The sequence below is a fragment of the Sinocyclocheilus anshuiensis genome, unplaced genomic scaffold, assembly GCF_001515605.1.
Source record: "Sinocyclocheilus anshuiensis isolate Anshui unplaced genomic scaffold, SAMN03320099.WGS_v1.1 scaffold799, whole genome shotgun sequence".
NCBI lineage: Eukaryota > Metazoa > Chordata > Actinopteri > Cypriniformes > Cyprinidae > Sinocyclocheilus > Sinocyclocheilus anshuiensis.
In genome coordinates this window covers 817,366-831,700 of record NW_015548231.1, presented here as the reverse complement: position 1 = coordinate 831,700, position 14,335 = coordinate 817,366, and the positions used below count along the sequence as shown (strand labels likewise).

General features: G+C 37.8%; 2 protein-coding genes across 3 annotated transcripts in view; one reads left to right on the top strand and one right to left on the bottom strand.

Annotated features, from left to right (window-relative positions):
• Window positions 1-1,341: 1,341 nt before the first annotated feature.
• Window positions 1,342-7,399, top strand: pik3ip1 (phosphoinositide-3-kinase interacting protein 1). The gene is made up of 6 exons (XM_016441813.1): window positions 1,342-1,688; window positions 1,982-2,080; window positions 2,539-2,655; window positions 4,342-4,536; window positions 4,624-4,702; window positions 6,910-7,399. The coding sequence occupies exons 1-6, from the start codon at window positions 1,613-1,615 to the stop codon at window positions 7,124-7,126; spliced, it is 783 nt and encodes a 260-aa protein (XP_016297299.1). The 5' UTR covers window positions 1,342-1,612; the 3' UTR covers window positions 7,127-7,399.
• A 3,025-nt stretch (window positions 7,400-10,424) lies between these two features.
• The window catches only part of limk2 (LIM domain kinase 2), a 26,067-nt gene continuing 22,156 nt past the window's right edge, over window positions 10,425-14,335 (bottom strand). For both annotated transcript variants that reach the window (XM_016441811.1, XM_016441812.1), the window contains exons 14-16: window positions 12,096-12,151; window positions 11,732-11,889; window positions 10,425-11,013 (exon numbers count right to left, since the gene is read on the bottom strand). In XM_016441811.1, the coding sequence (XP_016297297.1) occupies window positions 10,851-11,013; window positions 11,732-11,889; window positions 12,096-12,151 (377 nt within the window). In that variant the 3' untranslated portion in view covers window positions 10,425-10,850. The remainder of the gene's footprint in view (window positions 11,014-11,731; window positions 11,890-12,095; window positions 12,152-14,335) is intronic.

Below are 14,335 nucleotides of genomic sequence, written 5' to 3'. Positions count from 1 at the left end.
AGAGCACACCTCGCTTTTCAGAACGATGAGCTTTGTAAAAATCGACGCGTTTCAAAAAGGCGGGGCATAGAGGAGAAACAATAATGTACAGTATGTGGAAAATAATGTTTTTTTAACCTTAAACCGCATAAACACATTTCATTACACACCATACGACCCCTTTAAGTTAACTCAACTAGCAACCGACAACTTAAAACCTTAAAAACTGAATAAAAGTCAGTCTTCACAGGAGCGCCCACCCGGAGGGCAAAATGAAGCTTTGCTCCACTGACCGCCAGTTATTTTTACGCAAATATAATCTATATTTGTGTATGTAATGTAATGCAAAATGTATTTGTAATGTATATTGTGTCTATGTATTTGAAACATTTGAATGGACTGATAAAGGTAGCTGTATTTTTGTATTTTTGTTGAAGTACAATGTCGTTTTGACCAACCATAAAAATGTACCAAATCTAACTTGTATAAATATTACAGTAGTATATAAAAATACTATGCATACATTTATCGGTGAAGTCGAATTCTGTGATGCCCAACAACTTCCCTGTGCAAAGGATCATGGGAGCCTGAAGTGTCCATCAGTTGTACCCTTCGACACCCTTCATTCCAAAGGGCCCTTTGAAGTGGCCAGTTTTGAGCACTTAGGTTTGGAACGACCCATCAATATGGCGGCCATGATTGTTTTTACTCCGAAGTGCCCTTCTGAGGCCGATATTTTCCATTTGGAAAGCGCCGTATTGATAGTTTTCATGTGATGTCACACCCTTATAGGAACGCTCACCTGGAGGGCAAAATGAAGCTTTGCTCCACTGACTGCCAGTTATTTTTACGCAGATTGTATTAAGTAGTAATGTAGTAAAACGCAGATATTAAAAGGCGAAATTCAACACCTTATTGATTATGTATATTTTGTACAGACAAGCAGATGAACCTAGAATATAAACACAATGTGCAAAGTTTCACATTAAACGGTTTCCCATAGAAAACCACATCTGCTTGCCTATGTAAACTGTGCATCATTAATATGGTGATTACTGAATTTAATATTACTGTTTTAAATATATTATGGCACTTTAAGTGTTTTACAACGTTTTGTCGCACTGTTTAATTATTGAAATATTGCCACGGGTGCTTACCATGGATTGCAAATGGCCAAAACTTGCATTTTGTTCTCATACCTTTGTTTTATTCTTCTGAGAGGTTATCTAAATATTTGCAGATGGGAAACAGATGCTGCAGTTCTGTGGATGTTTTGCCCTCCAAGTCTTCGAGCCGGTCACGTGACTGAACGCTATGAATAAATCGCATGTTCCACACTGTTTTTTACAGTCTATGGTTCCACACATTACGAGAGAAACTGCTGTGTTTAGGACCTGGAGGACGCGGCGTCACTGCAGGGAGCTTCTGCGATCAGCGCACGGACAGACAGACAGACAGGCAGGCAGACAGACAGGCTTGTTTACCAGCTCACAGCTCAAAACAAGAGCACGACTGCGCTGTGTTTGGAGAGCAGTGTGGCTCCATTTACCACAGGCTCTTCCCTTTAAACAGATCGTTTTCGTTTCAAGTCATCATAAATAATAATTCTTCTTGTTGTTGACAGCATCGACGAATGAAAATGTTTCAACTGCTGTACTTTGTGTTTCTGCTGAGCTCTGGTTTGGTGGACTGTTGGTCTGTTGTTGAAGGTAAGATCTCTTTCTGTGTGTTGCAGTAACGTTCTAAAAAAATGTATGATTTAGTTCAAGTGATTGAGTTTATGAGGGTTTATTTTCTCACTATTTTGCATTTTACAGCAGTGTTTGTACATGATCATTTCATATCTGTTCATAACAAAGCACGTTTTTACTGGAAAAGTATTGACTATTGTTTTAGTGTAGTTAATGTTGTGATTTAGTCATGAAAATTGAACCACCTTATTCTAAATTAATGGAACAGAAACCACTTTTCCAAATCACATGAAGGTGATTTGTTCCCCTAGAGTGTATAACATCTAATGGAGAGGACTATAGGGGAATTCAACAGAAGACATCCACAGGGAATATCTGCCTCAACTGGAAGAGCCTCAACTCACAGACAGGTAACTTATGGTTCTACTTTTCGTGATGTTTTTGTACATATTTATTATAAAATTTGAAATCAAGCTCTTTCAAAACAACACCCCAAAACAATGTAATCATATTTGAGGAAATTAAGCTAGGATACATACAATCAAGCATATTTACAGACTGTATCCATTAATTAGAGCGTGCAGTTTGCAGACTGTCAATGTTGCTGATTATAGATTTAGTAAATTATGGTTATGTATGACATGGGCTTGCTGCCCAGATGATATCATGAGCCCAGCTCATAAAGCTGAGCTATCACTCTTCCATAATCCAGACGAGGACATTTCTGGGGATGTGCATGTGGGACACACTCACTACAACTCAAAAACACATGCTCACACAAACAAACAAAAAAAAGTTTAGTTCGAAAATATGAAGTATCCATTAAATCAAATTTTAAAGGTTCATCATTTTGATTTCTTCTTGCCAGATGTTGGAGATCACAATTTCTGCCGCAGCCCAGATGGTTCAGAGAAGCCCTGGTGCTATGTCTCCGGGTCCGATGGAGCAACCAGAAAAGAAGCATGTGATATTAGGACATGCCAAGGTAGCCATGTTCACTCTTACTTAAAATATATATATTTTTAAATCACGGTAGCTCGTATGCATGTAAATGTTCATTTTCTAAATTCTTGACATTAAACCTTTGTAATAAAATAAATAGCACAGAGCACTTTTGGGGGAAGAAAAGAGATGAACACTCCAGCATGAAATGTGATTTTGATAGATGAAAGTGATTTATTTAACTCGTGTCTTTCTCAGGCATTTCACAACTGGGTCTTACTAACGTGTTACTCTGTTTCCACCATCTAATACTTTTAGCTGCACACTGTTTCTTCCAAGAACCTGGAGGAAGCTGATTTAAAAATATTTATGCAAAGCAGAAATGTGCAATGTGCAATCTACTTTTTGTGGGAAAAAGCAAATAGCTTGAGAAAACATCCTCTAGGGAGTGAACAAAGTTGGCACCAAATATTTCACTTTCCCCAGAGCCTACTCTAAAAACTGGAACTGAACCAAAGGTTACTTTTGGTATGAATCATTTTTATTTACATTTATTTGGTTTATTAACAACAACAAAAAAACAATAGAGCAGAATGTATCCTACTTTGAAAAAAAAAAAAAAAATCTACTAGGCCAGTTGGTCAGTTTTAATCCACACTGATGCGGTTTCCTCAGAATTATCTTTTGACTCAACATGCTGCAAGGACAGATAAAGTTGAACAACAACACGAGACTAGACTCATCAGCCTTGAGGTTTCCTCAGTTGGGACAGACAAAGGAACAAACAAGGAAACTTGTTCTGCAGCTGTTCAAGAGAAGGTGTAGACCCCACCCTCTGGGATTACGATTGGCCGTGAGGAAGATGCACACCACGGCGACAGCTTCTGATTGGCTAGCTGAGCTGCGAACTAATGTTCTTTAACTCTGCTGGAGTGTGTAAACAGCTTTTTCAGAGTAGAGGATGGTGGAAAAATTCTAGAGGGTTGGACCACAGCAAGAGAAGTTAATGTTCTCAGCTGGGAATTCTTCCTATGGGGCCTCTGAAATATATCAGGTCCACCTAATGTCCTATTTAAATAAAAATAGCCAAACTTTATCTCATTACGTGTTTCAAAAAGAAAAAAAAAAATCAGTGTCGTAGTATTCGTCTAGTGTGTCTAGTAAAGGCTAAAGCTTTGTTTGGAAAAGCATAACAGCACACTATTATTTCTGGGTTTTCGAATTGCTTTCTGACTCATTTCAGAATGTAATGAGCAATTCTAATGTCAGTTTGTGTTCACATACTTGGGTGGAGCATGTTTTCGGACCAAAATCTATTTTTTTAGCTCAGCATGAGTTGAAGATTCACCCCATACATTTGCTAAATGCATGTTAGTTATCTGAATGATTCATCCATGCAAATGTAAAAATTTTTTTTTTATCAAAATTCAAACTTCGCATAGACTTCTCTGGTGATGTATGCCTTATTTTTCCATTCATTTAATCCACTTACATATCACCCCTTTCTTACAATCAACTGCAAGCTCACATTCTGATCTGCCTCCATCCAATCAACAACCGCAAGAAAACAATTGTCCGTTCAGAGCACTCACTCCCACAGACCACAGCAAAACTGCTTAGTATAAATGTTTTGTTAATTGAAAAGAGTGCAAAGCTGATTTACATTAGCACACAGATTGAGAAAAAAACAGAAAAACACTCATATCCTGTTCATCCTGTCACCCCACAGACCAAAACTCCACAGAAGCCACGGCTCCAGAAGAGTCGGTCCCCACTCAGGGACTCACCCCAAGGATGGTGGAGACCTTCGAAAACGCTGACTCCTTCCCCTCGCAGGTGGAGGGTGTGGCGGTGCAGCCCGTGAAGGGAGTCCAACAGCAGGTCAGGAGTGGACCCAAGAAGAAGAAAGACCTTGGGACTCTCGGTAAGTGTTGAGTTGTCTAAAACATCAAACTACATCCAAGAACCGAGAAGTTCATGGGTATATTGGTCGTCTTTGCTACCTTGGCAGGTTACGTTCTGGCCGTCTTCTTGATGGCCATTATCATCCTACTTGGAGGTGGCATCACAGTGGGATACTTCTACAAACGGTCAGTACAACCTGCAACACAATGTCCCATTACTGTGTGCACTTAAGAATGGAGAATAGACAGCTGATGTCAATAGAAAAGCACAACAGACAAAATCCAGGCAGAAAAGGCTCTTCGATTCCTCAGAATGAGGAGACTTGAGGTAAAATGTGTGGCCAGTACTACAGTTCATAGTGAGATGCTGGTTTTGATCGACTCCGAGTCACTCAGAGGTGCTGACTGTGCAACAGAGTTAAAGGATGTCATTGGGTTTGCTACATGCTTTCAAGGGAATAAAGTGTTATATCTAACAAGGGCGGGCATTAGCTGGAAACACATAGCAGGTTGATGTAACACTGTCATTTTAATGCCATTAGACACATGAGATGGTGAGTGGGTGCAGATATTGGAGGCATCTTGACTGTCTATATTTAGGAGGTTGTTTTGACATTTAGAAGTGGGTGTTGAGTTTGGGGAGGAACAGAAGGACTCTGAAAGCTGATATCAATAGAGATATCAATTGTTTTGTACATTTCTAATCACAGTGTATGCAAACCCGAACTAAATGTGCAGCAAGTGCTGGTGTAGAAACAAGCCTTCAAATTTAAGGGTTCAATCTTACAATTCAACCTAAAATCAAAAGAAAGAAAAATTCCATGTGATATTTATTTTCTGTATTTGAAAAGTAGTAAAACTGTTTAATTGTCATTCAAATTCATTCTTGTTGGTTCAAAAATAGGTTTCATTTTATAATTTCCTTTTTTATATATATATATATATATATATATATCTGGTGATGTTTTATGTGATAATAGATGACAGTAAAAATCATAATTGGGGATATAATATCTCATCTCTATCTTGTAAAGAGTTTGGCAGGGCACTCAGTAGCCTTGGGCAGCATGTACTCGTGCGTCAGCTGATAATGTGTGTATGTCATGGTTTATCTAGCGATTAATTGGCTCAGTATTAATAAGCAGGGGCAGGATGTTGGGCTGAGAGGAGTGTTAACCTATAAAACTAGGAAAAGTGCTGGGTAAGTGTAGGAGGATTGCATAACACGCCGCAAGTCTGCCATGCACAGTCTGAATGGCTAGAGATGGAGTGAAAGGAAGGATAAGACAGGGGTCTGTTTAGTAATATGAGATTTCTCCAACATTCAACTGCCATTTTCATGAAACGGTAAAGGATAGTGATCGAGATCCGTTTCTTCCTTGACAGCGAGTGACGAATTAGAGCTGGTCCTCTCCACTAGAGCATTTGTCTAAAAATAGACAATACTGGAGACAAATCACTCCTTCTGTCTGTAGTGTGTCACTGTTAAATATTACAGTCTAGCTTGAATGGATATATTAGAAATGGAAATAATATTCAGAGGAAATAAAGTGGAAACACTGAATAAGTCGTTCTTTTTGATTATGTAATTCAGAGTGGTTCTTCGAGTCTGTGTTTCCGAGACCGAAAGTATGAATTTGGAAAACTCTCTTTGGAGCAGTTAATTGGAAACCTTGGACTTTTGTTGAGTTTAACAAACAGGGTCTTAACGGTTAAAGTACTATCATCTTTAATCAAAGATCATGACGACATAACATATAATGACACATAATTTCCATTCACCATCATTTCCACAGGGGTCAGGCACAAAGGATTTGATGTGTGAATGCATAAAATTACAGTGTAACAGTTCACTTTTTGTTTTTCAGGTCACAAAATTTAAACCAAACTTAAGAACCATTACACTTTTAATCAAGCTTTTAATTAAATATGATTTTAATTATTTCAATGGTCAAAAGACTGTCTAGTACCAAGTCACTTTTTTTCTTCATCCAATTCAAAATATTAAGTTACTAAAGTCATGTGATACAGTATAAATTTTGAAAATATGCATATATTAATTTACGAAAATCACTATATCCAGACAAACATGATAAACTTATGTTATTTATGGCTCTAAGAAGAAACATTTGAACAGCACAATGTTTTATGAAACTTTTCACTCAAATTTGTAATGCTGAAGAATTTGTAATGAAAAAATATCTTAAATGTAAAAAAAAAAAAAAAAAAGATTTACAATTTAGAACGTTGAAAAAAATATGCAAAATAAAAATTTCACTTGTGGTGTCTGACTTTTATACCCCATTCTATTATTCATTCAATTGATGAGTGACAAAAACATGACTAAACCTGGCAGTGGTTGAAGTGAAATGGTTTTGTGTTTTGTCCCGTAGGGGTCGTGACCTCAAGAAACAGCACGAGCAGCGGGTTTACGAGCGTGAGATGCATCGCATCACTCTTCCTCTCTCAGCCTTTGCCAACCCCACCTGCGAGCTTGTGGACGAGAACACCATCGTCATCACGGCTGAACCCAACAACCAGACCCCCACTCAGGAGCCTGTCGAGGGGGCCGACCCCCTCATGGGGACAGCAGGGACCCCCGGAGCCTGATGGAGGAACAGGATGAGCACCTGTAAAGGCGTCTTGTTAAGACATGTCTATGCAGTATTGCAGAATCTCAGAGGACCAAACCCCATGTCCACCTTCCCTCTGCCTGTCATCTCTTTTCTCTTTACCTTGCCTTTACAGCATGGTTTCACAGTAAAGGTAGGGCATATGCCTTGAGAGAGCGGTGGAAAGCTTTTTTTTTTGTCCCAGATGGTGTCCTTATTTCCTCAACAAAGTTGTTGGGGAAAGTAGGACATGTGGGGATACACTGGAAAAGGTGAAATGGTGGGTTTGTATAAATATGCATGTCAGGGATTCACGTGGAGAAAAATTGCAAGTACGTTTTGTGAACATCATCACAGGGCATGAACTTTCCCTGCTTGTTAAACTCCAATGAGACGGTCGGCGACGGTCCAGTTAACTGCTCCGTGTCCTCTTATGAAGTGTCGATGGATCAGATCATCAGATGTTCTGGGGTTTTGAAAGAGAAGACAATCCATTCTTATCTTCTTTCCTGCCTTTTCTGTTGTTTTTGTTCCTAATGCAGTTGTGGTGGAGAGTTGAGACTGAAATTGTACATGTGTATCTGAATCTGTTGCTTTACAGCTGGGCTGTTTATTCTGTAGGGAGCTTTGGTTAGCAACTAGAGCTAATTTAGTTAATTGCCTTTGATAGCTCTTTCCCAGAAATCCATATTCATTAGGCAGATCATGTGGCCTGGGATGCTAGAGCTAAGCTAGGTGAAGGTTTTGACTAAATGAAGAGGAAAGCTTTCCAGAGATCTTGCCTTAGTAAATTACATTTGAATGTATTGTTGCTTCTGTGGCCACAATCTGATAAAGAGCAAGTGAGCGCTGTCATGACTTCAGCAAACCAGTCAGAGTGGGTCTCTGGTTACATTTTCTATATCAGTGTTCATTTGTTCCTGACCATACAGATGGTCTGAAATAGGACATAGTTTGAAGCATGAACCTGAAACTGAGAGAGTGTTCAAGATGACGTATTAAAATAATGTACTATGGTTTCATTTTACAGAGATGGGATTTTTTTGATGTATGCATTTATTTTCCCAGGGTTGATTGTACAACTGCTTAAGGTTCCGGAAGATCTTGTGTTTTTATTTTTAGCAGTTTTTTACTGCTATGAAATAAAATCAGTTTGAAGAAAATTATATCGTTGTCCTTTTTTGACATGTTTTTGCAGTATCTTCCTCCATATATCACTTAGTAGCTATGTTTACTTTCCTGCACATTATGAGAGTAAAGGGGCAAAAAAGTTCAGATGGAAGACTTGCATACAGTGTAGTAAACGCTGACCACTGCCTATTTGTTTTTAGTAGTATATAAGTACATAATACTCATCAAAACAATTTGAAATCACTATGATTTTTAGTTTTGAAAGAATATATGCTCACCAGGGCTACATTCATTTGGTCAAAAATTAGTTAAAACGTTTTGTGAAATATTACAATTTAAAATAACTGCTTCTATTTTAGTATATATTTTCAAATTTAATTTTACCTGTATGACAAAGCTGACTCTTCTGCAGCCATTACTCCAGTCTTGATCCTTAAATAATAATTATAAAACGCTGATCTGGTAGCCTACTTATATATAAACCTACTTTATACTCTATAAATGTTTCAAATGGTTAAGGTACTTAATGAAGTCTGGAAACCGCAATGCTTTTTCTTTTTTTAAGTCTTTAAAGTTTTAAACTTAACTAAGTCTCAACTGTAATTTTTGACCAATTTTTAGTAATAAATAAATGTTCTAAGTTGAATTTAAACTGTTTTGACTGATCCTTTGCTGGGAGTTTGATTGACAGGCGATCTGACCTATCATAAGACTCCGCCACTCTGGCCAACAAACAAACCAGACAGGGAAGAAGATTAACAATGGTGGACTTGAACTTTAAAAATTATGTGTATTTATTTACACGTTTCTGCGTTTGAAACAAAATTTGTTCATTAATGTTTATTTCGTGCTATAACTAGTAAACACGAAGAGATGATTGGTTCACGAGCCGCTTGAACGGAGGCGCAGCGTTCTGTCCCGACACATTAAAGACCAACAAAACGGTAATTATTGTTTAAATTTCATAAAAATTACAACATTTGAAAGCTGAGACTTGTTTCATACCAAAAGTAACCTGCTCTGTCTTGTCTGTCAGCGTCCTTGCAGTGTATTTTTCACTGTGTAAGAACATGACACCATTGCTTGTCGGACGTAGCAACAGTAACTAAGGGGGGCGGGTCTTTGCGAAGGTGCTTTATGCAACCGGATCTTCCGCGCCACTCAGGATCACGAGATCATAAATGGCAAAATTACATCTTTGAAGTCATGTATTGGTGTTTGAAGTGAATACCGCGTGGAGCCTTTATTAACGGCTTCTTAAAATGACCGGTTGCCCATTTTGGTTTGAAACGAGCTTTTTTAAGGTGCCTAAAATGCCATCTGAAATTCTATTCTGGAGTCTAAGCGTGCAGTGCTGGGGATACTCCAGGAGCAGGTTTGGAAAATATTACACTATGAACTCGTTATGTGTATGTTTCGACTTAACAAGTGGCCTGTTTTATTGAACTTATAAATCCAGTGAAATGTCGCACATAAAACGTCCTGGCCATTGTCAAACTGGAAATAATAGGTCAAGTCGAGCACACGGCATTGTGGGATATAGTTGTGGGATATTTCAGCAAATCTAGTAGGTCTTCTATAAGACTTGCTGTTTTGTGCAGAAATAGTAACAGTTGAATGCTGTTCAGAGCAGAACTACTGTCAGCATCTTATTCTGTACACAACAGCGCCTCCATGTGGCTGCTTAAACACTTACAAAAAATATCAAATTGTGAGTGAAAAAAAAAAAAAGAGGAAATGTGCCACAGAAACAGTCAAGGGATTGAGTGCACTTAAGCACAACGGCCTGCAGGGGGCAGTGTGCTTCAACAATGTTTGCTTTACATTCCTAGAGTTCAATTTCATGAATCAATAGAACCTTCCATATTTTTATACTTTGAAATAAAGAGGTTAATCACCTGAAAACATGTCCTGGTCACATTAAACCCAATTTTAACGTTTACACTTCTAGGACAATTAAGCACATTTCCTCCTAAATTATTATTATTTTTTCGTTCTTTTTTTTTTTTGCAATTCCCAATATTCTCAGTGATGTTTTTATTATTTAGATTGGCATAAACAATACAACTTTAAATAATATAATTGCTCAGAATGTGGGAGGGTGGTGTGCATAATTGTCTTAAAATCTAATCCTAATGGCCTCAAATGCCTCACTTCTTTTTTAGTGAGGGGTAAAATATGACCCAGACATGTTCTTGAAAGGTTTAATGACAAACACACTTTTATAATTGTTGTGATTGAAAATTTATCAATTTAATGGATGCTACACTATGAAAAAATCTGACATTTGAAACTTCATTAGCGAGATCGGTTTGTGCTACATGGTTAAATCAAAATTAAACCATCCACAGTAGACAGAAGGGGAAAAAATGTCACAAAGAAGCTCAAGGTCACTGAAATGTACCTGTTCCTTTAACAGAACTCTTTTGCAGTTCTAGAATGCCCTCAAAGTTCTGAGCATCATGACAGACCTCTCAGAGGAACACCAGCATCAGCATGTTCCCAGTATGCAAACCCAAGGTAAATGCTCCGATTCAGTTCTGTAAACTCATCAAAATCCAGCCCACATCTCAGCCTGTGCTGCTGTTGGATTAGTCTATGTTGTTTTCCTGGTTTTCAGAGGCAATTTCACTGGGTCCATAAGTCCTTAAAAACGTCTGCTGAAGATCATCCAGTTCAGCAGGCAGAGGGATATTCAACTCCTGATTCAGAGCTAATGCCTCAAAACAGTCCTCCAACTTCTGAAAAGCAGGCCTGAAGAAGACAGGAAGAGGAAAGAGGTAAGAACACAAAGTATTTCTATCTATTATAGGGTAATGTTAATCACCATTATACATGTGATATCTAGATACACTACTGTTCAAACGTTTGGGGTCGGTATGGTTTTTAAAAGAAGTCTTTTATGCTCACAAAGGCAGCATTTAATTGATCAAAAATCCAAAGCTCTAATATTATGAAATACCATTACAATTCAAAATAGCTGTTCATTTTAAATGGTTTATTATTCCTGCTGAATATTCAGCAGCTCTTAATGCAGTCTTCAGTGTCGCATGATCCTTCAGAAATCACTTTAATATGGGGATTTGGTGCTCAAGAAACATTTCTTATTATCAGTTGAAAACAGTTGTGCTGCTTAATATTTCTGTAGAAGCCATGATACTTTATTTTCAGGATTCCTTGCTAAATAGAAAGTTCAAAAGAACAGCATTAATTTGAACAATACATTCACAAAACAAAATGTCACTTTTAATCAATTTAATGAATAAAAGTATTCTTCACGGAAACCTGAAAATCCCAGTTCAGGGTTTAAACCTGCAACTTTCACAAGCGCGGATCATTAATCAGAACGCCACACCACCCAAAGGAAATGATCATTTCACATCTGTCTTACTGGGGAATAACCTATCGTTTCTATTTTAAACTCACCTTCAATATTACCGCTGAACATTCATGACAAAACAGTGGCACTTACCGGTTGTCAGGGATGAGATCACAACAAGCCACAGCCAATGCAAAGAAAGCTGGAGGACAGTGTTCAGGAAGAAATTTCTCAATGAATTTTCTCACATTGAGCCCAAAGTCCAGCGTTCTCGGGAGACACTCAGGATCTGCATAAACCTGACCGATTATCTACACCAAAAGAAGAGTTAAAAATGAATAAGGACAAATGAGAGTGAAATAAACATGAAGTGTCCTCTTACACGACTGAGACTAAAATGTAGCAGTTTTGACTCAAACCAGTCAAGCTCAACTTAACTTACATAAATGACAGTTCTAGGAGCACATGCTGTCCTCATAAAGGGTCAGAGATGTTTACCACAACAAAAGACTCTTACCTCACAAAGCACAATGCCAAAGGAGAAATTATCCACCTTCTCATCGTAGCGTTTACCTGTTTACACACAGATGAAAGACATCCGTCAAGAAAAACAAGCCTACAGAACAACTCAAAAACACCTGTTGACTGCGCCAATTACCTGAAGGACCATACACACACAAAAACAACTTGAGCACAATATTCTCAGAAAGCAGTAAAGGCGATTTATTTATATACAATTAAACTGTTAGATCAAATTAACAGAGAGGAAGTACACCATTCTATTTAAGGCATTTGCCTTCACTGTTCGACATTTTTAAATCATTCAGATGCAGCATGTGAATGTTTCTGTGATTATCAGATTGCCATTAATATTTAAAGCAAGCAAGCATTGTTTAAGTTATTTGCTTTTAACCAACTTAATGCATGACATTTCATGACTGCATTGGTATTATATCTTTGGCACCACAATTCAGGGTTAAAAGTGGCACTACTAACCCAATTTTAAAAGTAAGCATTTGTGTAACCCAGGGCTAAACCTGAGCTTAGAATCTGGATTTAACAAAAAAAGATGTTGGACTCAAGTGTAATGTGAAAAGCTTTTTTTTTTTTTTTTTTTTACCTAAATGATCTTTAACAGACCACCACTGGCAACATTCACACAATTCATTACGTGAGCATGGTGGCAAAATCTGAACTTAAGTCTTAAGGCCTTTCCACACTGAACGCGAAAAATCTAAACTAATATCGGACGTGATGACGCGCTGGAATAAAACAATAGATTTCTATGGATGCTTCCACATAGATCGCGAACATTCGCGCTCCGAAAATGCGAATTTGTTTTTCCGAATGAGTCCGACAAATCTTTTCAGTTTCGCAAAGCGAAATCACGGGCCGTCCAATAAGATTTTAGCATTACATCATGTGACCGGAGCAGCTGCTGTTGTACAAAAGGGTGAGAGTGGTGGCACCGTTTCGAAAACCAGAAAAGCTTTTTTTTTTTTTTTTACCTAAATGATCTTTAACAGACCACCACTGGCAACATTCACACAATTCATTACGTGAGCATGGTGGCAAAATCTGAACTTAAGTCTTAAGGCCTTTCCACACTGAACGCGAAAAATCTAAACTAATATCGGACGTGATGACGCGCTGGAATAAAACAATAGATTTCTATGGATGCTTCCACATAGATCGCGAACATTCGCGCTCCGAAAATGCGAATTTGTTTTTCCGAATGAGTCCGACAAATCTTTTCAGTTTCGCAAAGCGAAATCACGGGCCGTCCAATAAGATTTTAGCATTACATCATGTGACCGGAGCAGCTGCTGTTGTACAAAAGGGTGAGAGTGGTGGCACCGTTTCGAAAACCAGTGTAAACAAACATCGAAGAAGAGTATCCCGGATAAGAGAAAAGAGTGGATGCCGAGTTCTTGTTATCGTTAGTATTTGAGAACAGATTTATTCTCACATGTTTTTTCTACATTTTCCTACTACTTGTTTCACTTCTGTTTCAGTTTTCCACTGAATCATGTGATCTGTAGAGCACCGTCCATTTTCTTCCATGTGCGCGAGTGTTATGAGTCAGAGCGCGTTCACTCTTTTTCTAAAAATGAAATATGAAAGCAAATAGACATATGATTATGACTATATATTTTCTGTATGTGTTTTGTATGCAGCTCATGGTATTTTTATAGCAATAAAGGATGTTTATGACAAATATTAGAAGTGTAGTGTTATTAAACATACAAAGAGTGCATGTGTCTGCTTATGAATCAAAATCAACTATAGATCACAATCGGAAGTTATTACAAGCACTCGATGATGGTTTAACCCCTTAACTTGATTGCTTCTGTTGTCCTCATTTGTAAGTCGCTTTGGATAAAAGCGTCTGCTAAATGACTAAATAAAATAAACATGTTCTTTATACAGAATAACATTTCTATTAATTTTCCACTGAATTATGTAATCACAGTAGAGCACCGTTTTTTCTTCCACGTGCGCGAGTGTTATGAGTCAGAGCGCGTTAACTCTTTTTCTACACATGAAATATGAAAGCAAATAGACATGATTTTGACGATATATTTTCTGTATGTGTTTTGTATGCAGCTCATGGTATTTTTATAGCAATAAAGGATGTTTATGACAAATATTAGCAGTGTAGCGTTATTAAACATACAAAAAGTGCATGTGTCTGCTTATTAATCAAAATCAACTATAGATCACAATCGGAAGTTATTACAAGCACTCAATGATGGT